The sequence below is a fragment of the Penicillium soppii genome (genome assembly GCF_028829465.1).
Source record: "Penicillium soppii strain IBT 18220 chromosome Unknown utg000004l, whole genome shotgun sequence".
Lineage (NCBI taxonomy): Eukaryota > Fungi > Ascomycota > Eurotiomycetes > Eurotiales > Aspergillaceae > Penicillium > Penicillium soppii.
Genome location: NW_026643234.1, coordinates 3264321 through 3289107, shown reverse-complemented (window position 1 = coordinate 3289107; position 24787 = coordinate 3264321). Strand labels below are relative to the sequence as shown.

General features: G+C 48.8%; 15 protein-coding genes across 15 annotated transcripts; 9 read left to right on the top strand and 6 right to left on the bottom strand.

Annotated features, from left to right (window-relative positions):
- Positions 1-268: 268 nt before the first annotated feature.
- N7529_004646 (translation initiation factor eIF2B subunit beta) lies at positions 269-1760 on the top strand (the record flags this gene model as incomplete). The annotated part of the gene is made up of 4 exons (XM_057240173.1): positions 269-366; positions 441-736; positions 791-1625; positions 1688-1760. The coding sequence occupies 4 exons, from the start codon at positions 269-271 to the stop codon at positions 1758-1760; spliced, it is 1302 nt and encodes a 433-aa protein (XP_057099468.1).
- Positions 1761-2878: 1118 nt separating this feature from the next.
- On the bottom strand, positions 2879-3439 carry rps23 (40S ribosomal protein uS12; the record flags this gene model as incomplete). Its single annotated transcript, XM_057240172.1, has 2 exons — positions 2879-3057; positions 3181-3439. The coding sequence occupies 2 exons, from the start codon at positions 3437-3439 to the stop codon at positions 2879-2881; spliced, it is 438 nt and encodes a 145-aa protein (XP_057099467.1).
- A 522-nt stretch (positions 3440-3961) lies between these two features.
- N7529_004644 (DUF5315 domain-containing protein) lies at positions 3962-4741 on the top strand (the record flags this gene model as incomplete). The annotated part of the gene is made up of 1 exon (XM_057240171.1): positions 3962-4741. The coding sequence occupies one exon, from the start codon at positions 3962-3964 to the stop codon at positions 4739-4741; it is 780 nt and encodes a 259-aa protein (XP_057099466.1).
- Positions 4742-5092: 351 nt separating this feature from the next.
- Positions 5093-5524, bottom strand: N7529_004643 (MICOS complex subunit Mic12 family protein; the record flags this gene model as incomplete). Its single annotated transcript, XM_057240170.1, has 2 exons — positions 5093-5449; positions 5504-5524. 2 exons carry the CDS (start codon positions 5522-5524, stop codon positions 5093-5095), a joined length of 378 nt encoding a protein of 125 aa, XP_057099465.1.
- Positions 5525-5880: 356 nt separating this feature from the next.
- On the top strand, positions 5881-6687 carry N7529_004642 (mitochondrial 54S ribosomal protein bL17m; the record flags this gene model as incomplete). Its single annotated transcript, XM_057240169.1, has 2 exons — positions 5881-6096; positions 6289-6687. The coding sequence occupies 2 exons, from the start codon at positions 5881-5883 to the stop codon at positions 6685-6687; spliced, it is 615 nt and encodes a 204-aa protein (XP_057099464.1).
- Positions 6688-7823: 1136 nt separating this feature from the next.
- On the top strand, positions 7824-8309 carry N7529_004641 (uncharacterized protein; the record flags this gene model as incomplete). The annotated part of the gene is made up of 1 exon (XM_057240168.1): positions 7824-8309. The coding sequence occupies one exon, from the start codon at positions 7824-7826 to the stop codon at positions 8307-8309; it is 486 nt and encodes a 161-aa protein (XP_057099463.1).
- A 438-nt stretch (positions 8310-8747) lies between these two features.
- N7529_004640 (uncharacterized protein) lies at positions 8748-9260 on the top strand (the record flags this gene model as incomplete). Its single annotated transcript, XM_057240167.1, has 2 exons — positions 8748-8763; positions 8839-9260. 2 exons carry the CDS (start codon positions 8748-8750, stop codon positions 9258-9260), a joined length of 438 nt encoding a protein of 145 aa, XP_057099462.1.
- Positions 9261-9785: 525 nt separating this feature from the next.
- On the bottom strand, positions 9786-12281 carry N7529_004639 (putative R3H domain protein; the record flags this gene model as incomplete). Its single annotated transcript, XM_057240166.1, has 2 exons — positions 9786-12167; positions 12231-12281. 2 exons carry the CDS (start codon positions 12279-12281, stop codon positions 9786-9788), a joined length of 2433 nt encoding a protein of 810 aa, XP_057099461.1.
- An 859-nt stretch (positions 12282-13140) lies between these two features.
- Positions 13141-14040, top strand: N7529_004638 (zinc finger CCHC-type containing 10; the record flags this gene model as incomplete). The annotated part of the gene is made up of 2 exons (XM_057240165.1): positions 13141-13310; positions 13377-14040. 2 exons carry the CDS (start codon positions 13141-13143, stop codon positions 14038-14040), a joined length of 834 nt encoding a protein of 277 aa, XP_057099460.1.
- A 406-nt stretch (positions 14041-14446) lies between these two features.
- Positions 14447-15046, bottom strand: N7529_004637 (CCDC12/cwf18 family protein; the record flags this gene model as incomplete). Its single annotated transcript, XM_057240164.1, has 1 exon — positions 14447-15046. The coding sequence occupies one exon, from the start codon at positions 15044-15046 to the stop codon at positions 14447-14449; it is 600 nt and encodes a 199-aa protein (XP_057099459.1).
- A 433-nt stretch (positions 15047-15479) lies between these two features.
- N7529_004636 (pentatricopeptide repeat protein) lies at positions 15480-17732 on the top strand (the record flags this gene model as incomplete). Its single annotated transcript, XM_057240163.1, has 1 exon — positions 15480-17732. The coding sequence occupies one exon, from the start codon at positions 15480-15482 to the stop codon at positions 17730-17732; it is 2253 nt and encodes a 750-aa protein (XP_057099458.1).
- An 834-nt stretch (positions 17733-18566) lies between these two features.
- On the bottom strand, positions 18567-19709 carry N7529_004635 (uncharacterized protein; the record flags this gene model as incomplete). Its single annotated transcript, XM_057240162.1, has 1 exon — positions 18567-19709. One exon carries the CDS (start codon positions 19707-19709, stop codon positions 18567-18569), a length of 1143 nt encoding a protein of 380 aa, XP_057099457.1.
- A 519-nt stretch (positions 19710-20228) lies between these two features.
- tpcJ (oxidoreductase tpcJ) lies at positions 20229-22131 on the top strand (the record flags this gene model as incomplete). The annotated part of the gene is made up of 3 exons (XM_057240161.1): positions 20229-21563; positions 21643-21713; positions 21774-22131. The coding sequence occupies 3 exons, from the start codon at positions 20229-20231 to the stop codon at positions 22129-22131; spliced, it is 1764 nt and encodes a 587-aa protein (XP_057099456.1).
- A 270-nt stretch (positions 22132-22401) lies between these two features.
- N7529_004633 (uncharacterized protein) lies at positions 22402-22839 on the bottom strand (the record flags this gene model as incomplete). Its single annotated transcript, XM_057240160.1, has 1 exon — positions 22402-22839. The coding sequence occupies one exon, from the start codon at positions 22837-22839 to the stop codon at positions 22402-22404; it is 438 nt and encodes a 145-aa protein (XP_057099455.1).
- Positions 22840-23391: 552 nt separating this feature from the next.
- N7529_004632 (dienelactone hydrolase family protein) lies at positions 23392-24333 on the top strand (the record flags this gene model as incomplete). The annotated part of the gene is made up of 4 exons (XM_057240159.1): positions 23392-23509; positions 23571-23742; positions 23800-23947; positions 24001-24333. The coding sequence occupies 4 exons, from the start codon at positions 23392-23394 to the stop codon at positions 24331-24333; spliced, it is 771 nt and encodes a 256-aa protein (XP_057099454.1).
- Positions 24334-24787: the final 454 nt, after the last annotated feature.

Genomic DNA, 24787 nt, shown 5'->3' with positions numbered 1-24787 from the left:
ATCAAGAAGAAAGCCTAAAGCCGAAAGAAGAGAGAAAGCGAAGGGCCCCCGAATGTGGGGAAGCGGACAAGATTGAACGGCAGAAAAGAGCGACAAAGAACTCCCACCTTTTCTTGGAGATCCCTTTTGACGCAAAACTTCCTATTCACAACATTTTGATTGTCGTTTGGATTTGAAGGACGGGTATGTCGAGAATAGGACCCTGTGCAGTTTTGACCCTCAAGTTTCCTCGCTGACACCGCGCAGAATCGTACATCCCACCTTCCTCATGCCGTCCGCTTCTTTCGCCCTGACACCGGGCCTGGAGTCATTCCTCCATTGTCTTAAGACAAATCCAGTCGATACTTCTATTGAGACTTTGATCTCGTGCGTTTTTTAAGTCCTGGTTTAAAGAAGACCACTCCGGCTGTCAAGCTGCTAATATTGTATAATTTGTTCAGATTGCTCAAGCGACGTCAAATCCGCCATTCGCGATCATGTGCTACAGCAACTGCCTGCCTGCTGCGCACTGTTATCTCACAGTGTCGTACAACTGATTCAGCAAAGATTATTGAGCGGGTGCAGACCGTGGGAAGGCGGCTAATGGCTGCGCAACCGCGGGAGATGGTTGTGGGCAATATTGTGCGCCGAGTCCTCGGCCTTATTCGCGACGAAGCGGAAGATGATCGCGAGGCTGAGTTTTCTCTCAGTGAAGTGGGCACCGAAAGTCAGCCCCAGACACCACGGGCATATGACGGTTAGTCCCAATCTTTGATCTCAATGTTTACTGCGGTGACTCACAACTTCATAGATCCATCCTTGCCTTTGGATCGTGACTCCCCCTCGCTCCGCGATGATAGAGCAACTCGTCCTCCTTTAACCTCCATGTTCAGCCTTCTCTCACAACCCGAACCCGAGAACTCCCTCCCAAGCACGCCAGGGTCCCTTTCCCCCGGTGGACGTCTATTCAGCCACGGCCCAACCAAGGATATAAGAGCTGAGGTGTTGGAAGGTGTCAAGGAAATCATTGACGAGCTGGGCCAGGTCGACGACCAGATTGCTGCCTACGCCCTGGACCACATCCACTCTAACGAAATCATCCTCACACACACCTCCTCGACAACCGTCCAAAAATTCTTGCTCAAAGCCGCTGCCAAGCGCAAGTTCACTGTTATTCATGCAGAGTCGTACCCAAACAATCACGATGCTGTCCATGCTACTGTCAGCGGTGCCGCTATCAATGAGGATGACAATCTCGGCCTAGAAGCTTTCCAGAAGCCACTTATTGAGCACGGAATCACTGTTATTCTCATTCCAGACTCTGCAGTCTTTGCTCTCATGTCGCGCGTCAACAAGGTCATTCTGGGTACACACTCCGTTCTCGCTAACGGTGGACTCATTGCCGCTGCTGGTACTCGTATCATTGCTCGCGCCGCCAAGGTCCACCAGACCCCAGTCGTGGTTGTCAGCGGTGTTTACAAGCTCAGCCCTGTTTATCCCTTTGACTTCGACTCTCTCATCGAATACGGTGACCCCAGCAAGGTTCTCTCATACGAGGATGGTGACCTTGTCGATCAGATCGATGTTCAGAACCCCATTTATGACTATGTTCCCGCTGAACTCGTTGACCTTTACATCACTAACCTGTAAGTTTGGATCACGCACTCTGTTTTCTGATGCGCAGTGCTAACCTCTTTCTTCGCTCCAGCGGCGGCCATGCACCTTCATACCTTTACCGTATTGTGTCAGACCACTACCGCAAGGAGGATATTAGCTTCTAAGGTGTTTCAGAGGCTGTTGTGGTAGACATTTCACGAAAGTTGTCCAAGGATATCATTGAAGGACATTCACAACGATACCCGAGGAATTATATTGATGATTGATGCGCGCACCTGGGCAGGAGTCATGGTTACGGGGAATCCGTCCTGGTAGTTCGAAGGACAAACATAGACATCTAGCACCAATGAGATTATTATGTCATTGTCATTACGAAATCTACGTGTGTAGGGGCTGGTTCATAGTGTGTTTGTAAGAAATTATATCTGTATTTCCTGAGGAATGATCAATTGGTCTCATAATATGGATATACATGAATATATATATTTATATATAATGTATCAGATAAATATGCAATGGTAACCTCCCAAAGAACAGAGCCCTGTCAGCCCTCAAAATCCCTGGGGCTAATTGGAAAGAGCCCTGGGGAGAGCACCGGAAGAGACATTTGCAAGACCTCGACCTCGATGAGGTTTTGGCTAGTTCCAAGGCTCCCAAACATCCATGCTTCCAAGGTCTGGCACCCTTTTGAAGACACTTTAGAATGTTCCTTTTGATGGGCATATGTAGGAACCCTGCCCTCAAGACTACTTCACTACATAAATATATATCGAGCGAGCATTAAACAAAGGCATGTCGTTGGTTTCGTGGCGAGAAAAGAGAAGGGTTTTGAGCGATAGATAGTTGTGTAGATGCATCCTTGTGGAGATAAATACATTGATGAGAACCACAGACTGATAGAGCTACTGATATAATACATCCACCGCGGTCTTATATATATAAACGGTGCACAAGTTGAGCGAGTTCAGTGGCTCGACATCCTACTGTACGTTTCATCGAATGCACACCATGTACGGATACAAGGCCAAGCGGGACCAGGGAAATAATTAGAAAGTCGTGGCGCCATAATCTTTTGGAATTTGTATCAAATCGTGTTTAATTCGCAATAAGCGTATCCATCACGTTCCAGACGAAAGCCCGCCGGGGGACTCCCCAAAAAAGAAAAAGATCTCATGAAATCAGGCGCTGATGAGGCGGGCTTTCCGTCCGGCACCGTTCCACACTCCCAAGGCTCCCGGTCGCTGCATTTTTGACTTCGAAACAACAGAATGCGTTGAGTTGTTTAAGAGCGGGGCTTCTCCTTCTTCTCCTTCCAGAGGGCGGCAAGACCGACACCGGAGACCTTGACGACCTTGAAACGGACACCAGGAATATCACCCTTGGCCTTACCCTTGCGACCGAAACCGGCGAGCAGGACCTCGTCGTTCTCATCGATGAAGTTCAAGCAACCGTCATTGGGGACTGTGATAATATGCTCGTTAGCGTGTGTTTTTGAGTGACTGTGTGGCGATTTCCATCTCGTCGTAATTCCAACTCGTATAGACATTTCCAACACAATTGAAGTAGGGGACTGGGGTTACCCACCGAAAGCAGCGACCTTCTTTCCGTTCTTGATGAGCTGGACCTTGACACACTTGCGAATGGCGGAGTTGGGCTGCTTGGCCTCAACACCGACCTTCTCGAGAACGATACCCTTGGCGTGGGAAGCACCACCGAAGGGAGATGACTTGTAGGCGGTTCCGAGGAGACGCTTCTTGAAGTGGTCGTCAGCCCAGCGCTGATCCTTGCGGTGAGCCTGGAGCTTGCGGGCGGCGTTCAAACCACGGGGTTGTCCTTTACCCATGTTGGCGATTTATGTTCGACGGTCAACTGAGCAAAAGAAAAAAAAAGTTAGTTTTGTGTCGAATATAACGATGAACGGTTGATTGTGTGCGATTCGATGGTGGTGATCGAGTTGGGAAAAGTCGATTTTTTGTGCGTGAAGTGTAGATGCGATCGTCGACGAAGGATCTCACAGTGATCCCACAAATCAAATATTTCGAAAAACAAGAGACAATGCAGCGATTGGAAAAGAGATAGTATCGAATACGTACCGACTGGGAGGGTGTTGTCGGCCAAAGGGGCTAGGGTCGAATGTCGAAAAGTCGAAGAGTTCCGAGTTTCCCTTCACCACACGCTTTGGATGCACTTCCCGTGACTTTGTGCGCTTAGCCCTAAGCGAGTCACGGGATTCTCCTAACCCCCACATGATTATGTCATATAGATAAGAACCCGATAACGTTATCGGCTATCAGCCCTGGAGCAACTCCAACTTCTGAACCATTCGATTGCTTTGCTTGCTCTCTTTCGAAATACAAATTTGAAAATGGACTTGTCAAGGAAAATAACAAATTCTCAGCGTCTACCACCTCCGGCTCTTTTTCAAGGCCCACCCTCACATAATGTCTCGAATCTCTCACTATCTGTACCGCCCGCAACCTCCACTTTGGCAACACCCTCCGGCAGCCAACCTCCACCTCTCCATCGAAACCGGTCACCTCGTGGAGCAGAAGGCGAGAATGCCGAGAAATCAAGTTTATTATCCCCATTCGTTTCGCGACGCCAGTCAAGAAGTGATGTTGATGGATCCGACGCTATCTGGCAGGAGATGCAAAACGCACTGTCAGAAGTCGAGCTCAGTGCCGTGACAAGCGAGAATGTCTTCGGCGAGAAGCACTCTGAAGCCCTGGAAGACCTACGCCTGAAGCAATTGAAGCTCGCTCAGGCATGGGCACGTAGCGAAGCGGACGACGAAGTCGTGGACCCCAGTCACAGTGGTGCCGATGCAAGTAGCACCAAAGCCAATTCAACTCGGCAGCGTGGTGAATCAAATACCAAGGATGATGCTACCACTGAACAGAGCGCAGGTCGCGGTTCGGTATCTCATCACAACCTGGACGAAGAAACGGAGAAAGATATTCGTCTCGCGCGCAAGCGTCGCGAGGCCAACGATCGATACTTTGATCGGGTGAACCAAGGCGTTTTGGATGTTGTCGCTAAACTAGAGGAAGTTGCTCAGGCCATGCGCACGGTTGAAAGAGAGAGCAAGGATATTTGGAGTGATTCGGATAGTGTGGCGACAACTGCACCATCCTCAACGCATTGATCAGACCAGTCTTTCACTTGGCTTGTGCACAAGGTCATCCCGTGTATCATTTCAGCCAATCTTGAATTTGAACCCGCAATACTAAAGTCTCAGGTTGGATCTGGATATCGCCGAGTCTTACCGCATCGCATTGATAAGATACCTCTCATCCTGCCATGGAGTGCGCAGGGCGCATCTACAATATTCCTGTGGAAATCAATAACACTAATGTATTTATATTATGACAAAACTCAATATAATCAAGGGTATCCAAACTCCGCTGCTCAAGCCCAAATAAAACAAAGCAGACATGAAAATGCATCCATAGATTCCTTCGTTGGTCTTGTCCCAATTTTGGTCCCAGAACAAAGCTTATTCACGATTCACGACTCGCGCAGCAGCCTTCCAACCTTCGGAAACAGTATCTCTGACATCTTGCCATCTTGTCTCGTAGGCCTTCCTCGTCAGAACCTCAACTTCCTTGTTCCACCTGTGTTTCAGTATCTCCTTCATAGTTGGCTCGGCTCGTTTCTGAGCTTCTAGTTCTTCTTGTCGCCGCCTCGGGATATCGGTTGGGAGATTGCGGCGGTCATATGCACCAGAGGACGAGACCAGCCAGTCTATTTGGTCAACTTGTTCACGGATGGCTTTGCGTTGCGCTATACGCGTTGAGCGGTGAACTTGGACAGTAATGTAGAGTACAGAGGAGGTCAAAGCAAAGCCACCAAGCTGTTGAAGATGTCAGTCGCTGATTTATAGTATAACTCGGAGGGTAGATCATACAAAGCCAGTGAAGAAGCCCATGTTTATTGGCGGAGTTGAGAAGCTCGTTGATTGCAGTTTACGCAAGGGTGGGAGAATAAAGAGATTTTACACGATGTCTCCAAGGTGTGTAAATTGTATTTTCGTAACAGAACAAGCAGCCTTTAAAGTATTCAAAAAGTTGAAGGCCAAGTTCTCAAGGAACGCGGAAAACCGAAGTCGGACGAGCGGTGGAAGCACTCCGATTGGCTGCGAGGCCGGGACAATTCTTCTGGACCGAATCTCCCTTCACGTCCAATTACACCTAGGCATCATTGCGCTTTGGCAATCACTTCCTTTCTACTTTAATACTTTCTTTCTTCTCTCTCTCTTCTCTCTCTCCTCTGTCAACTTTCACAATGGCCGGCGGTGGTGGCAAATACCGCCACTTGAGTCGCGACTCTGCGCATCGACAGGCCCTGCTCCGTAACCTGGTTACCTCCCTCTTCGAGCATGAATCAATCACAACCACATGGGCCAAGGCCAAGGAAGCCCAACGTTTGGCCGACAAGTTGATTACCCTGGGAAAGAAGAACACCGAAGCGAGTCGGAGACGGGCCTTGGAAATTTTCTACGTACGTTGAGTCCCGGAAGCCCTCGTCAGATTCAACGCAAAAGATGGATTCAGGCTAGTTGCAGAAGCTGTGAGATAGAATGATTTCATTCGATTGTCTCTGTGGTAAACAGCAGCGACTTTCAACAGCGACTTTGAAACCATTGACCCCCAAAAAAGCATCTAAGAAACCAGCAAAACTAACGGCCACTAGACACCACATGCAATGCTCCCAAAACTTTTCGGTCCCCTCCGTGAGCGCTACGCAGACCGACCAGGCGGCTACACCCGAGTTCTGCGCATGGAACCCCGCGAAAAGATCGAATACTACTCCGTCAACAAGAGTGACCGCATGGCCAGCCCGGAACGCAAGCCACATGTGAAAGCCCCCACCGCCATTCTCGAGCTGGTCGATGGGCCGAAGGATATGCGATTTGCCATGACAGCACGCACAGTGGCGCGGGAGCGCGAGCAGGGCCGAGACCTGGTGCACGGACTGACGAGGTTGAATGTGAAGAAGGTTACGCAGTTCCGGAAGGACGGTGTTGAGGCTCTGGAGAAGGCAATCTCTAAGCTCAGCGTCTCCAAGAAGGATGTTGAGAAGAAGGAGTAGACGCTTCTCTTGCTTGCATAAGGGTCATCTTCTCTCTGTTTTGTTGTTTTATTCATCAGGAGTTCTCGTCTTCTTCCTGTTTATTATCGCATCCTGCCTTCGGCTGCACTTGCGCATGTGACATAGCCTCTGTATAAAAGACTCTGATACCTCTTTATTATTCTTTTGCTGTTCATGCTTCTGCTCTTCGCACATCAGCCAGGACGACGCCCTGTCTCAGATTATATCCCTAAATCTGTATTTGACCACACCGAATGTTCTCACATAAGAATTTGAAACATAAAAACTGGATTGTCAACATATGTCCACAGATATAGGTTTGTCGTGTCCAAGGACCCTTAAAGAGCCGTCATTGTTGAATTTGTCTGCCTCACAATTCAGGCTGTTTATAGAGTTTTTGGAATGCCTCATGAGAAAAGCATTTTATTGCATTGGCTGTATATTAATAGGGTGAATCGAACGAACGTTCCACTGCAACGAAATAAAGTGGTGAGAATTTCGACTGATTCGGTGATTTATTGACAAAAGAGCAATCAAGTACGCAAGTATATATTCACGATCGACTGCCATTCTTCAGCCAAACCACAATTCCGTTTCTGAATTTCAACCAGAATGAAACCTGCGATGAAGAAATTGGACTCTAAAACCTTTCTCCAAGCTTTTTTCTCTAACTTCCAAGGTTCCTACTAGCCTTGATACAAAAATACACAGGAGGTTGGGGCAATATCTGATGTGTCAACTCTGGGCTTGACACAACAGACTAGCGCTGCACACGGTTACCACAATCAAGGGACAATTGATTTCACTGCAGAAATGCCAATAGTTAAACTCTCTAGCATGTGACCCAAGCATATGGATTCACAGCCAAGTCGATCTGCCCAAGGGGTCACCAGGCTTCATCCTGGACTGCAAGAAAGCTCCAAGCTTCAGTTCTCCATTTTGCAAGATCCTAGTCTTGAGCATCTCCAGAATTCTGGTCAATGATATAGACAGTTCGGTTCTCTGTTGCCCGAAACCCTGATTCTCATTGCCACTACTCTCTGAGTGAAGTATGCGATATCTGATATTCACGGTTATAACTAGAGTTCAACCTGGCGCTAACCTATCCAGACAGTCAAGCCTCGTCAGCTCCAAATATGTCACCTGAAGCATACAAGGCCCACCACCAAAGGGCGACGACCCTCCCGGACGCCGACACATTCAAGGAAGTCACAGTGCTCTACCCACCTCGACCTGCAACTATCGAAAACGGACCCAGAGACGACTGCACACTGGAAGTCAATGACCGGGACTGTACGCTCGAATTCAGTGACCGAGACTGCAACCTCGAGCTGAACCAATATGTCGATGACAACCACACAGACAAGCAGGTTGAGGCCGGCACGGCCAACCCAGCGGATGAGAGTGGACGGCAGTCTACAGTAGATGGCAAACTGGATCCTGAGTCAGAATCAGTGACTGGAACAGTCATGCGTCGGAGATCGCATCGACGAGAGTGGATCATTGCGAGCTCAGTTCTTGGGGTTGTCGTTATTCTTGTTGTTATTATTGTTCCTTCGGCTATTTTTGGGACTCGTAACTCGAAGTCTCAGAACAGTGTGCCTGAGCAATTGAACATCTAACAAGCGGCTGGAGAACTTGTAAAGTTTCATCTGGGCTCGGGGTAGTCGGAGGGTACGAATTTAGGGGTACATGTGGATAGGCTGTCAATATTTCTGTATCAAACACTTAATTAGGATATATGTGATTGCGAATTTAAGTTGTCTCTTTTTTTTTTTGGTATGTAAAGATGAATTTTGGCGTATTTTGTTCAGTCACATAGCCTCGCTCGATCTATTCTTAGCTTCATTTCAAAGTATATTCTAATAGAAAACATACGCATGTACTATATAATCGAGCCCATAAACATGGGGCCAAACGGGGGCCAAGCTAACTCCAATTTCGAAGAAGATCATCCATGTAATCAATCACAGACTTAGCACTGCCTACTGCTTGCATTGAATATAGATATACTTTACTTCAATTCAAGCGATCTATCCAGAAATTCATCTTTAACCCGAATGTTGTACAAAGTATGTACGTCTGTCCCACTCACCACCAAAGCTTTTTCGGAAATTCAACATAGCTAACAATGCCATGCAAGAGAATAAGGGGCAGATAAAGCCTTGAAAGAACTAAATATGACGTCTGAAGAACACTCACAACCACCTGCGACCGACACCTACAAACAAGTCGCAGTCGCGCAACCAGCGACAATCGAACACAATGGAGAAGATTGCATGCCGCAAGTCAATGACCGTGATTGTACGCTAGAGCCCAGCGACCGGGACTGTACGCTCGAAGTAAACAGACGGGTCGAAGATTCGAACAAGGAGGCAGTGGGCCAGACTCAGACTCAGGCGCATGAAAGTGGAGGACAGACAGAGGCAGATGAGACTGGCAACCAGGGAAATTTGAAGAATACATCTAGAAAGTCGAGGCGCCATCGGTATAGTTTAATTTGTGCTGTGGTTGCCGGATTTGTTCTTCTGATCGTTATCATTGTTCCGTCTGTTGTCGCTACGAAACACTGAAGTGTTGCATATTTTTCCTTTCTTCTTTCGTTTTGGATACCGCTCTAGAGCGATTAAGATGGTTTGGGGGATTGGAATATCGGAGCATTCATGTCTATCTTATTTTATCTTATTAGTTCTAATAGAATTCAACATATACCAGATGGCTAGAGTCAGTGAACAGCAGAGATACACAGCTCGAAGTATGATCTCTATTGACAGTACCCTTTGGCTGGAATACCAGACTGGATCTAGGGATTAATTGAAGCATTCATTCTGAAGATCTAGGACATATGACTATGGACAAGTAGAAAAAGATGAGATGCAGATGAACATCTCCATGACTAGCTAAGAAAGACAAGACACACCCGAGCGCCCATATTACTATGCATTGCCCCTGTACAAGCCTTGGAAGACGGCTGTCACATGTGAATAGACGAATGCACCTCGCAAGATCAGTTGAAATGAATGTTATGGCGATAGCACAAGCACCGTAGCCCGCAGAAACAATGCACACTGGAGTTAGAGCGAATCATCCGGGAAGGATTAGTTTTGTTTTGAAAGAGCCACACCTCCAGAGATCACGAGAGGTCCGTTTGCGACCCCGTTGCTGGCGTATGGCGGCACAGGAACTGATGCTGGGATGGGTCGGTTCTTCAGATCAAATTCAGAAGGGACCTCGGATGGCGGGGGTTTGGGAGGAAGGTGAGATGGGGTACCCCACTTCGCGATTGAGTCCCGGGGACCGGTGGGCAACCGGTTAGGGATCATGGCCGGGTTAGGGTCCATGGGTCGGTGTGAGACAGCTTCAGGATAAGCGTTCCACCCGGGTTGGACCCCAGACTGCATGTTGCTATATTGTTGGGTCGGATGTTGAGGACCTTTGCTCGGGTGGTGCCCAAGAGGAACCCCACCAGGGACGAATGAGCGCGTCTGAGGGTTGAAATGTGACCGGGGATATCCTGGCTGCATCGAATGATGTGCAGCAGAGTTTTGGAAAGCAGGGTTCATATGCTGACCGGAGTATGGCGTGTAAGGATATCCGCCCATGTTGGGCTGCATGTTAGACGGCATGGGTTGTTGGGGATAGTTGGGCCAATGGACGGGAGGTCCATTTCGCTGCTGTTGCGGGGACTGCTGGAAATTTGTGGGGTAAGGTGTCGAATTCCAGTTGAGATTTTGCGTGTATGGCGCAGCATTGGGCACAGCGTAGTTACTCATTGCCGGCGAGGACGCGTTCGAAGACGGCTGGTTCATCATCCCCGGCTGGTTCATCGACGCGTATCCATGATAAGGCGATTGTTGCGGCATGTTACCATTTTGCCACGAGCCATTGGATGGCATCTGAGGCGACATTACAACTGGATATTGGGGCGCGCTGTTCATTGACATTTGTCCCGAATACATGGCACCGGTTTGACCTGTTGACATGTACCCACTAGACGGCGGCGGCACACCAGGTCCGACCAAATAGGGTACTTGATTTGAGTATGGATTATCGTTCATGGGAGCATTGTATGGAGCATGGCCATTGCCGTATTTCGTCCCAGGGTAGTAGGCATTAAACTGCGAGCGCACCTCAAAGCTGTCATCAACAGGTGTTCGCTGTTTCTGGGGTTTTTTGCGGCCGTTGGTGGAACTGGAGCGTGATATGTCATTTGGATCACCAGTGGCAGGCTCGGTTTTGGCAGAGTCGGGGAAATCACGGAAGATTCGCTCACGAACTTGGTGATATTTTGCCTCACGTTCCTCTCGTGTCAATGCCATTCGATCTTTAGCAGGGGTAGCGCCCGACGAAGAGCCATTACGTTCTCCATCTGGTCCACTGTCACCTGTCTCTGAATTGGCTTTGGAAGGGTTGGAGGATCCTCCCACGCTTTCGTCGAATTGGCCTCCATCATTTCGCCGCATAATCTTCATGGCCGGAACAATTGGAGGTGGGGTGGTATTTGTGGCCGCATGCACAGCAGACAAAGGAGTCGGCAGTCGGCAGAACGGCGTTCGGTGAAGTCTGACTGATGTCACATTGTTGTCGACAAAATGCGTCAAATGGTAGTAGTCTCCAAGCTTATGGGCAAGAAGGCGCCCAAATGCGTTGGAAGGAGGGAGCTCCAAGGATTGCTCAGTGCATTCCTTGATGAAATACCGAATCTTCTCTTCTAGCTGAAGGATCAACAACCGATCTTTAGGTGATTTCATTGCCTCTAGAAGCTTCTCGTCAGGCTCGAGAGGAAACCCGTGTAGATTCTGACCATCCTGAACGCTATCAGGATTGGCTGGTATCACAAAATTGTTTGCGACTGAATCAGGAGAAATTATTCCATTGACTGGCTGAGAACCATTGAACAAAGGACCGGAAATAGGCAAAATACCACGTGGGCGTGTAGGGATGCCATCCCGGAATTGATCACGAAACACACGACTGTCGGCTTCAGAACCTGCGACGGAGTTTGGCGCGCCAGAGGCAAGTCCAGAAAGTGACTCGTCTTCGTCAATAGCTTGAACGCTAGCACTATCATCAGGTCGCACAGAGTCTTTTTCATCCATTGCAAATGTGGTTACAGAGGCAAGACTCTTGGAATCGAAATTGGTCATTTTGGTAGATGATGTAGAAAGATGGGTTCGATCATCTTCAAATGAGTTCTCCCGCTTGAGCAAGCTGTTATCATGACGATCAAGCAAAGAATCTGAGCTCTCGGTATGTCTTTTCAAGGTGAGGCCTATATCTTGGACTCCTCTGCCTAGGTCGTCCACAGCTAGATCGATGGAATAGGCCTCTGGCGTTTTATCTAGATTGTGGTGGTTGGATAAAGGAGGGCTGGAGCCATTGATTTCCGAGGAAGAGGAGTGTTCTGCTGGCGGGGAATTTTCGTTATCATCAGATACCGAAGAGGATTTGGGGTTGAGGGGTGCGGGCATAGCGGCGATCTGTATATTGAGTTAGTAACACATCGCGAGGTAGCCAAATCTATCCAGGCCGGTAGATCTTACCTTTGCAAAGGAGAGGAGGCTGTCTCCACCGGGGGGACTTTTTGATGCCATGTCAACACTCCGTGGGATGTTTGCCCGAAAATGTGTAGATGGAGCAAGAAGAGAAAAAAAAAACCGAGTTCAAGCTAAGACGCAGATGCACTCAACACGCTTCGGATTTGCAGATACGAAAGTAGTCGAAACTCGTTTGATTGAAAGGTAAGTCGCTGCGTAATTCCGGTTCACACAAGCCCAAAACGAAAGACATATCTCTGGGAGAGGGCGATCGCCATGGAGAAAGCTGTGGGACAATAGGCATTAGCACAAGAGCCGGGCAGAAGATAACGACACAATAGGGCGAATGAGAAGGTGGATCTATTCCAATGGAGTGAGAATCCCAAACGGATAAACGATTCCTTACATTTTATCAAAGCTGGCTCATGATCAGGGACATAAAAGGTCCCGTACTGAGATTTTTGGGGAACCCAGGATCGGCTTGGCGGTGCAAACGCCGAGAAAACTCTAGATCATCCGAGATGGATGCCGTTAGAGTTAATGATGAAGTGCGTTATCAAGAAGGAGCGCAGTTGGAATCCAGAATCTTGATCATCAGAAGATTCGTGGGCGCATTATTGCCGCGCCCCACCGCTCGTACCGCGCGCCTACAATTTCTTGGGCTTCGAACGTGAAACAGCTGCCAATTTGCGCCGATTCATATTACAAGCAATTTCGCCGGTCATTCTGTTTGTGATTCTGTCTATATCATTTACTTTATCAAGCGCATCTACTGTGTCCGACTTCTCTCAACCTGCCACATCAAAAGCCTCAATGAATCGATATCGAAACGCTCCGACACTCCGAGGCCCCAGCAAAGCCTCTGCAACAACGCTGTGTCAAAAATGCCTAAAACGAGATATGTAGATCCCAGATCATGACCAGCAGAAGTTTTGCTAACTCCGATGCACGACACTACAGCTATGAGTGCAAGGCTACAACACAAGAGCGCCCATATATCCCGCGGCCGTCTCGGACTCAACAGCTACTGAACCCAAAATTGGTTCCCAAGCTCTCCAATGACAATCCAAATGAACTACTACGAACGTAAGTAGCTATTATTTGACTCCTTTTGCCTGAATCTTAGACTTAGCGTGACTGACTTGACCATAGAGAAGGTGTGGCAGATGAACTACTTGCCAGTCGGGAGGAAGAACGTGGTCGGAAGAGAGACCTTGAGGATATGAAAGACCGCCGCGCCGACTCTTCGAAGAGGGCCAGATCGATCTCCATGAGCTCAATCTCAACAATATCCACAAACCGGTCTTATTCCGCGTCTCCCCGCCGCAACGGACACGGCGCACACGACAACAGTCGTCGAGACTCTTCTACATCACCAGTCCCAACCAAAACCCGAAAGAGACGCTACAGTGACTCTTCAGAGGGCCGCGATGGCTCCGTGCACTCAGGACCCAAACAGCGCTCACCACCCAGAGAGCGAACCGATGACCGGAACACCCGGCGGCGACGCAGAGAATCTAGCCCCGAGGAGCGGGGACGCCACCGCGGAGAAGGAAGACACAGCGAGCGTAGACATCGCCGCAGCAGAAGTGCAGATAAGGATCGTGTACCAAAGGAAAGACGTTCTATGACACCAGATGCTCCTCGTGATCGTGACCACTCATACCGAGATCGAGCTAGCCCACCACGCCAGTCTCAACCAGAGAGATTTAGGCAGGAACCCAAAACGCAGTCTAACCAGCCTCCTCGGGAGCGAAGCTTGAGCCCTTTCAGCAAGCGCCTTGCTTTGACTCAAGCTATGAACATTGGACGATAACTAAATTGAAACAGGCATTTTGAAACCTTGGGACTTTTATGGCGCAGATGGTTGACGGGTGCAATTTGGCGTCAGCTCATGACCCATCGATATAAGGGAACATTGTATTATTATTAGTATTATTATCGTGGGGTTCTAAACACATCTGCCTCAACAGCGGCACAAAAAAAAAAGTCAAAGATTTGCAAACGACAACAAATAAATGTTCATTGAACTTGATTTAATTTAATTTTAAGCCCCCCGAACGCCTCAGTTTTGTTTGCAATATGCCATTGAACCACATTGGACGCCATGACCAAGTAGAAAAAAGATGAAGTTATGATCAAATGGAGAAAATATAAAAAAAATACAGGGGAAAGCAGAAGAGCCAGAGGACGTCCGCAGTCCTGCAACAAAGGGTATCACTTCAAATCGTTTCTTCGTCGCTCCTTTCTTCCTCTTGTTCGCGCATATGGATGCCCTGGACAAGCGTCTCGCCCTCAATACCCATTTCCTCTCCCTGGTCGTCTCTAGTGGGCGCATCCCCGCGCGCCTTCGCAGCCCGGCGGGCATCCTCCCACCGCTGTCGTACTATCCGAGCAATGGCATTATCTGTCCGTACATCGAGAACCTTAACTTTTTCGTCCAGAGCGCGCTTCAAGTCCCAGTTGGGTTTCTTCGGCTGTAGTTTGAACAGATCAATGGGTTCGTCATTTGCGTCCCGCTTGGTTTTTTCTGCAATGTCTCGTGCGATATCTGCAGCTTGTGCTTCTAGCGTCGCCTGGCCCTCTTGCGGACCTTGCTCGAAGCCCAATTTGGGCCCGCGGGCTTCGATATCGTAATTGCGGCCTGACAAGTATTTGGCGGTGACATCTGGTGTTGCGTCGGCATCGGCCAACTCCTCATCTTCGTTGTCGACTTCCATTGTGTCGGGTTCGGGTTGCTTGCGCTTGAGCGATGCCAGTTTGGCAAGGCGGGCTTTGCGGTCATTGGAAGCCGCATCGAGGTTGGCGTGGCTTGACGACATGGTTCTGAATGAGAATTGGAGGAGAGTTGAGAGAAAGGTTGAGCCCAAATATCAAGGTCGAAAATGGCTAAAATAACTCCAAGAAAATCCCAAGCTCCTCCGCTCCTTGAATGTTGAAAAAGACGGTGATATTGGAGCAATAAAAGTAGGCGGTGCGCCACACACTAGCCACGGCAAAATCGGGCGGAATCTCAACTTTCTTCGTTGTATTCAACTCCTGCGCGCAACTTACTGGGACTGTTAAATTTCTCCCCGGATGTATGCAATTCACATTTCCTGAATGTCATCGTGTCCGCACAAACTCGTTCAGTCTCGTCTGAACGGGTTTCTCTTGCCATGTCGACCAAGGCGATGGAATCGGGGCTCCAGCACGGATGTTAGACAAAGAGTGTGCCTCTCTACATACAACGCCCCTGCAATTTTGGAACCTGGCATGGTACACGATTTTTCAAACTCTGCTACATCCAACCACTCCGCCCAAGATTCGTCCAATTCTCATGCACCGACAAGACAGCAATCAGAACCGGCTGCAACAGATCAGCAGGGCTCGCAGAACGGATATACACAAAATACAACCTCACCTCGCAGCTCCGCTCGAACCCCAAGATCGAAAACGCCAAAAATCACACCCCAAAAGGTGATGGAGGTTGCTGCTGCACGGAAGATTAACCCCAAATTTGTGGAAAGGGCGGCCAGCAGAGTCAACTCCGCAATCCAACATCAGAACAAACACCTGACGGACCGAGGGCTATATTTGGCGCTTGCTACGAGGTTTAATTCGATATACTCGCGTGAACTGGGAGCCCGCCAATGGAAAGCCGCCCACGGAGCAATATATAAGGCGAAGATATATAACCGAGAGGTCATCAACAAAAGTGTATTGCCTGCATTGAACGATGATGCGAAAGCCCTGCTACAACTTGTTATCGATGACACCTATGGATCTTTCCGAAAGGCATGGAGCGAATTGCAACGGCCCGCTCGAGCCTGGGCCTGGCAGCGCCTGGCCATTTGGCTTCTCCAAAATGACCCGAAGAAGGCCTTGGATTTTTTAATCGTGACCAGCAAGCCTCAGGATAAGCCAGACTTTACCATGGTTGCCGACTGTTTCATTTACTTGGATAGGTTCCACTATGATGACTGGCTTCGAGACTGGCGGCATGGCTCTCACACTTACGCCTCAGCTGTTGCATCTTGTCTGGATCCGACGGGCTGGCCGATTATCTCTCCACCCCAATTGGGAATGCGGCTCTTCATTCGTCGATCAGATTTCTCGGCTTTGATGAAGGGGTTTCGGATAATAAATGAGCGAGGCATCACGCTGTCAGCGGAAACAGCGCTTTGCCTTATGAACAAATTCACCGAATTAAATAATGTGGAACTTGCGTTCAGTGCGCTCGAGTTTCTTCCCAAAATCAAGGATCCAAACTTCACTATGACCTCGGAAGGAGTGGTACGGCACTGTTGCAAGCTTCTGACCCTTGACACCGTGGAGGATAAAGCCGAAGGCCGCAATTTCCGCATTCTTCCACGTCTTCTCAAAATGGGGGTTCAGCCAGACCGTGACATGTTGAACGTCGTGCTCGCTAACGCTTACAAAACCGGCGATCCTCAGCTTGGAGAGGACATCCTTCGGTTCATGCAGAACCACAACCATGAACCTGACTCATATACTTACTTGACTCTTCTTACCGACGCAGTCGCTCGAGGTGACCGCGGCCGTGTGGACGAGTTGGTCCAAGAAGTCGAGTTGCAAGACCAGCTGAAAGAAAATCCCTACATCTTCAGCAAAATTTTCCACGCCCACTTTACTTTCACTGCAAAGCATATGGACCCGGAGACCGACCCCGCAGGCGTGTTCTACTCCATGCTCGATATGTACAACAAACTACACGACATCTCTCCCCTCAAAGAACTTCTTTTGATTCCCCCTCAATACACATCGCCGTCAACAGGGCTTGAGACCAAAACTCCCCCTTCTCCAGTTGCCCTGTTCCTCATGCTCGCAACATTCTTCCGCTGCAGGAACCGGGTTTCCCAGGTGCATCGCATGTACGACCAGTTCCGTGAACTGGTACAGATGGGCCACCCGTCCATCGCTCCTCTAGTGGAAAGCGACCACGTATATAACGAATTTCTCATTGCCTTCCGCAAGAGCCCCCGCGGGCTGCGGTCAAGCATCCGGCTCGTCGAGGACATGCTGGATCCATCTTCTTTGCCGACGGAGACCTCAGACGGAAAGCGCCTCAAGCACACTGCACCCACCCCTCGCACTTGGACTATTCTTCTTAGTGCATTTAATTATAACCGCCAGCCTGACGCGGCCGAGAAGGTCAAGGAGATGATGGCTAAGCACAATGTCAAATACAACCAGGTGACCTGGAACACCATCATTAATGGTTTCGCAAATACTCAGAACATTCCGGAGACTGCAGCTGCGATTAGACAGATGGAGCAACAAGGATTTGCCATTGACCATTACACGATGAAGAGTCTGCGCTACCTCCGTGACCCCGAACGCCTTTGGGTATCTATCGAGGAAATGGATCAGGCCTATGGTCCAGACAATTATGAACCTCCTGCTCGAGAGCCTATGTCTGATGTGCACAATGGCCAAGAGGAGCGTGATCTGCTGATAGATAGTGGCTTGGAGAAGCTGGGATCGAAGTCAAAGCCGAAGATTTGAGCTAGGATACCCTTTTGTATTATACTTGTTGGCTGTTGTCCCAAGAACCTGGAAGCATTTTGGATGGGAGGTGTTTGAAGCAGTGGGTTTGAACTATTTTCTGTACATAAACGGCGGACCTGTGAATTGCCTTTTTGAGTTAGTTTTGCCTTTTTGGGTTTAGCGCTCCAGTACACCGTCACGTAACCTAGCTCAATGCCCTCCGGCATAGATGACCCGTGCTCCCTGCTCTTCCTAATCGTGATCGCTGTTCTAATCTTTCGTAGTTGAATTGAGCCCTCTGCCGATTAGCACCGTTAAGGTTTCGACCCTAAGAATTCTAATGCTAAGTTAGCGGTGTGCAAAGCGGTGAAAACTCACGATGGAAAGATATGATGTGGCGCACTGGCCTTGTTAGACTAAGCCTAGAGAGCTTTAGTGCTTACGGATGCCAATCAAGACGCCACATTTGACTTCCTCACAGGTACGGTTGCATTGTGATCTTAAGAGGAACAATTGATAGGCAATAAGTAGGTTCAACATCCAATTTAGTTTGTCGACATAATAGTGCCTTTAGATCTTGGATGATTAAAGTATGTCGAGAATTGAAAGACCGGACAATTTCTTTGTTTGAAACTATGTTTTCTAAGGACCAGAGGAAGCTTACATTGAGCTTCCTGTCAAGACGCATTGCTCTTGGCGTTGATAATGCGACGAATGATATTGGTTATCTACAACAGTGCACAATAACAGGAGGCGGTTTCTCGCTGTATGCCCGTGATTTTCCTCAATGTCGTTACTTCGCTCTCCATAAAACCGTATATGTCATTCGTGGTTGCATCAAAATCGCAATGTCTATTTAAAAAGGTTCGAGAGATATCTCAAAGGCATTTGCAGAAGATATTCAGGCCATGAGATTGATGGACAATCAAGACTGATCACAGGTCTGGAATTCTTTGTACTGGGACTTGGAAGGAAGCCCCTTGTGTCGACAGCAACGATCTTGCCACCCTCGATGATAGTTCCATTGACAGGGAACACCATGGCTCCCGATGTCGCAACGTACAATGTATCGGTATCTCCCGGCAAAGTGCCAAATCCAGGAGCCACAGAACCTGCCAATGTCATCTCATCCGGCGCCCCAGCAACAAAAGTGGCAGTGCCATCTGGGGTAACTGCAACAAGCCGATTGTCTGCATCAGTGGCACCCCAAATGGTGTCGTTATCGCCGGGCCCCAGGCAGAATGTATCAAGATAGACTGCCTGGATTCTTTTGACTAGCTCGCCTTGAGCTCCCGGCGCTGCGTATCCATCTTTGGTAATCGCGATGCGATAAACAGATGCCAGGTAGCTATTTGACCAGTAGAGATACCCGTTCAGGATATGAAGACCATTGATCCCGAATGGAGTCACTGCCCATGGAGGGAAATGCATAGTTTCATCATCCTTGATGGCGAGTTCATATTTCCGAGTGCGCGTGTCCACTCTCCAGACCAGTCCCATAGTGGAGTCACTCACGAGCACGATACCTCGTGAGTTTGGAAGCGCTTCAATGCCAGCAAGCAAGCCTCCTTCGGGGATGCGCACAAGCTCTTGGATTATAGGCTCGCGACCATGTGCTTTGGGACGAAGATCCAGCTGCCACACCCCAAATGTACCATGGATTCCCATTCCTAAGCTACTTTGCTTGCCGCCGAGGAAGGCCAAAACATCTGGCTCTATTTCGACGATCGACGTCGCGGCATTGATTTCGTCAAAGGTATGGACGAGTGATGCAGTCGGGGTGTCTGTGTTTGCACCGGAAACGCAGTATATGGATGCGTTTGGCCATACTGTTGTCACATAGATGTCGCCATTTGGTCGGACGAAAATGCTGTTGAGATAAGTTGGAAGAGAGAACTGATGAACGACTCGTAATGGTAGTGGAAGTGACACAGCGTCGATGCCTATCGTAAAGGCAAGCAATGATAGCAAGAGGACTCCAATATTGGTCACCATTGTGATGAAGAGGGCGGAGGTAAATTAAATCAAACGATAGTGCCGCCGTGCGCTTGATGTAAATATTAGAATTGCGAGGAAATAGAAGACCAGAACATTGCTAAACAGAAGGATGAATTCCCTTCATTTTTTCCCTGGTCGAATTGTTTGCCTTTGCTGATGTCCGCTAAAAACTCCCCGAACGATCTCTTGCATGATGCCGAATTTCCCATTTGGGCAGACCTCCGAAAATTATTTCCTAGGCTGACATCCGAATATATGCTGTTTCTATTTTCGCTAGTCGGCTTGATAGAAAGATCATCCCTTCCTGGACAATAGTCGATTCCGACCGAACCTGGACTTATTGTGCAGAGGACGGCTGGATTCTCGCAAAAAATGTGCCTAACACACTGATGAATTGAGTGCTGTATTTTGACTTCTATCATACTCCCCGCGGTCAATGATCCACCAAGATCTCTCAAAAATTTCATACGATACCTATATTTTCTCCTACAACACGCAGGCCTCAATAGATGAAGCATGAGATTCAAGATCCTCCCTTTGTGCGCTCTCGTGGCATGTGCTCACTATGCCTGGGCCAACAAGATAGATCAATTGAGCCACCGCATCTATGAACAGCAATCTTGCGACAATACACCTACGAGCCGCAGTTGTTGGGGACACTACAACACCGAGACCAACTACTACACCACTGCGCCGGATACCGGGGAAACTGTCGAAGTGTGGCTCTCTGTACAGGAGGGAATCTGCAACCAAGATGGCTATGAACGTCCTTGTATGACGTTCAACGGAACAATGCCAGGTCCTCCCATTGTCGCCAACTGGGGCGATAACCTCAAAATCCACGTCACCAATAACATGGAGTCAAATGGCACATCCGTACATTGGCACGGTGTGCATTTGCGCGGAAACAACAACATGGATGGAGTGCCCGGCGTCACTCAATGTCCCATTTCACCGGGCGAGTCTTTCACGTACCAGTTTAGAGTCACGCAGTACGGCACGAGCTGGTACCATAGTCATTTCTCTCTCCAGTCAACCGAGGGCCTTTTTGGTCCCCTCATCTTCCACGGTCCGGCTACTGCCGACCACGATGAAGATCTAGGATCGCTTTTCCTCCAGGATTGGTCGCACAGTCCGTCATTCACCGACTGGGATACTAAGCAAAAATTCGGTATCACACATTCTCAAACCACGACGTTGATCAATGGAACCAACACCTTCGACTGTTCCAACGAGTCGGATGTCAAATGCGTTGGCGGTGGAAAGAAGTTCGAGATGCTCTTCCAAAAGGGCAAGAAATACCGTCTGCGTTTGATTAACGTCGCGGTCGATAGCCAGTTTCAATTCAGCATCGATGGTCACAGTATCACTGTCATTGCCAATGACTTTGTTCCCATTGAACCGTATGTCGCCGACAGCGTGATCGTCAACGTGGGACAGAGATATGACATCATCGTCGAGGCCAATGCCACACCGGGAGATTACTGGCTGCGCGGAGGCTGGGTCAAGTCTTGCCAGGGTGTTGCCAACGATCATCCTGAATCTGCCACTGGAATCGTTCGTTACAGCGCCGGTAGCACCCGGGACCCGATCAGTACTACCTCTATTGTAGCCCCGTTGTCTTGTAATGACGAACCGGAAGCCCACCTGGTGCCGAGATTGAAGCTTGATGTGGGAAGCATTACTGAAACGACCGTGGAGGACATCAATGTTCGACTCACTCATGCTGCTTTGTTCCAGTGGACTATCAATAGCAGTAGCTTGGTGCTGGACTGGGGAAAGCCCACTCTTCAGCGAATCTTTGAAAAAGAGTCCATCTTCCCAACGCCCTACAACGTCGTAGAGATTGAGGTGAGTCGCTCTCGTTTTTCATCTCCACTCGTTCTTTTCCTCATATCCCAAAGATGGAAGTGATTGACAGATTTTGTAGAAAAAAACAGATGACAAGGATGAATGGGCAGTCCTAGTGATCGAGAACAAGGCCGCTACCTTTTTCGGAGGGTATGTTGATCTCTTAGTCCCCCATGAAGAGTTTGTACAATTGAACTGACATGATGCCAGCATCGCACATCCTATTCATTTCCACGGACATGATTTCTGGATTCTCGCACAACAGAACACCACCTGGGACGGAACCTCGTCCTCATTCCAGACAAAGAACCCAGTCCGTCGGGATACAGCGGTACTCCCAGCCCACGGATATCTTGCTCTCGCGTTCCAATTGGATAATCCTGGGGCGTGGCTGGTTCACTGCCATATTGCGTGGCACTCTAGTATGGGCCTTGCGTTGGAGTTTGTTGAAAGACAAGATTCCATATCTGCTACAATGGGCGATTGGAAGAACCTGGACAGGACATGCAGTAAATGGTCGGCTTGGTCGACGGGTGCTCCTTATGAGCAGGATGACTCTGGAATTTAGTATAGAGGCAGGAACTGACTGTAACCTTGGTGTCTCAGCGTAAACTTAATTATCCTTGGCACTGCTTTACAGACCATGAATGTTATACCAGCCTTCGCGAACAGTTCCGCGCTGATATCTTCATGCGTGATTGATATACCTCAAATCTAATTAAATCAACAGACACACATGGGAAATTCACCGCATACCATTGTTCTATAGATCAAACATGAATTGGAAACAAACGAGATTCAAATTGAGAAAAAAATATATACAAAAAGCCACAAGCGCTTAAGGCAAGGGCACGCTCCAACATTCCACCTGTCCGATCGTCCGATCTTCGTTTAAAGTGGGCTGTCCCAAGATGTAAAGTTGCTGCAAGTTCTCATATTGCCCACTGACTTGAATAATCAGACGAGTGTTCTGCGTGGCAGTAGATCCGATGCCTGCTTCCTCGATGTAGAACGGTGACCCATCGCTTGCGTGGCCGTAGGCATAGATGTAAGGGATTTGAGTGGTGGTGCCATTGTTTGTGACGACAATCGGAGCAGCGACTCCACCGTCGATGGTTGCGTTAAATCCGGGCCCGTAGATGGTTCCTCCGGTGATGGGCTCAACAACGCGTTTGCCACCTTCCAGGAGTGGAATGGGCGCAAGAGCTTTCCCCAAGTATACTGTTGCGCTGAACAGATAGGTGGAAGTCAATGGACCGACTTCTCCGGATGTCATTTTGGGATTTGTTGGATAGTATAGCAAGCTTTGGAGTTGTCTTGGAATGAATGGCAGGGTAGTAAACACTTCGGCTCTTTAGGTGGCTTCATGGCGCTTTTTTATTCTAATTTATGGGTAGCCAATTGTTGCACTAATCGCAATTCGAGGACGAAACACACCGAAGTTGTTCGGCATCCATCAATTCCGTTGTCGCGGAGAGGTTGGATAGTCAAAAGGGGCTCTCCGATGCTCCGTTTCCTCCGACTCCTCCGTTACCGCATCTGGAAAACGATATAAGATGGCCGAATATTGCATTCAATCGGAAGTCGCCATTCTATCTTTCTTACCCTGGTAAATTTTGATGCAATGGTTCCCCCACTTCGACTCCCGCACCGCGCTTCGGTCGCGCCCTTGAACGCACCGAGAACTAGCTTGACTAGCTCGCGAGGGCATGCCATCGCATCCCAGGCATGTAAAAGGCCGACATCTCGCCCGGCTTGTTCATCCGGCATTTCAAGCTGTTCATCCCGAAGCTTTCCTCTACCTCCAAGTCGACTTCAACTCGCACCAATGTCTACAATGCAGGCAACTCACGGCCACAGCCAGGCCTGCTGCAACATCCCACCTGTTGTCTCGGAAGGCTATGTCCCCAAAGGCTCGTATGAGGAGCTTGATGGAATGAAAACCTGTAAATGCCAACAGCACTCCTCTGGATTTGATATGACTCGGGCTAACGTAGACCCATGCAGATGTGACCGGCCCAGAGGAAGCTACCAAAGGAATTGTGGCTGTCTTCGACATCTTCGGCTACTTTGATCAGACTCTTCAAGGCGCCGATATCCTGGCAGCCAGCGATCACAACCAGAAATACAAGGTCTTCATGCCTGACTGGTTCAACGGCAGCCCATGCCCTCCTGAATGGTGAACCGTGGTGCCGCCCCTACTCAAAGGAGCAACCGCTAACCATGCCAAAATTAGGTACCCTCCTAATACCGAAGAAAAGCAGAAGGACTTGGGTGAGTGGTTTGGTAAGAACATGCCACAAGGTCCGGCGGCTGCTTTGCCTGGTTACATTGCCGCCCTTAAAGCTGCGAATCCATCTATTACCTCCTGGGGACTCATCGGGGTGAGTTCGCTATTTTTAACACTATGTCAACTTCTCAATACTGACTTAAATAGTACTGCTGGGGAGGTAAAGTTGCTGAAATTGTGACCTCTGGCGAGGAAAACCCATTCAAGATTGCCGCCGCCTGCCACCCGGCCATGGTTGATCCATCTGGGGCGGAGAAGATTCCAGTACCGTACATCCTACTGGCATCGGGGGAAGATCCAGCTGAAGACGTCAAGCAATTTGAAAACAAGTTGAAAGTGCCTCATCATGTGGAGACTTTTGGGGATCAAGTTCATGGTTGGATGGCTGCCCGTGCTGATCTGTCTGATCCCCGAGTGCAGGAAGAGTACATTCGGGGCTACAAGACCGTGTTGGAATTCTTTGGAAAGCACTGGAACTAGATCAGATCAGGCTATCTGTATCCAAGTTTGTACACTGTACGGTTTTAATTCCAAAAGAAGGTTTGCGAAGCAAAGTGTACCAATTGAATTTCTCAGCTCTTTGTGGCAGCTTTTGAATCGGTCAGAATCTCGTCCAAGTAGTGAGAAAAATCGAATTGTCGTTTGTCTGAATCGGCGAACATCCATGGGTAGAATTCGATGATTATTCCTGTCAACGTCTCTATGCATGACTCACTTATTTGATATTCAAAATTTCACTCTCATTACTGAGGGGTATGTCATAGCAAGCAAACATGTGTACATGAATATAGAATTGAGGCATTTTGGCACGTGAACCGAAGCTTCAGAGCCGGGCGTTTAGAGTACAGAATTGAAGTCGATTGGGGTAGTAACTAATTTAAGCCGGAGTCAGAATTAATGCCACAATGGAGCATCAACTTAACAGCAGCGAATC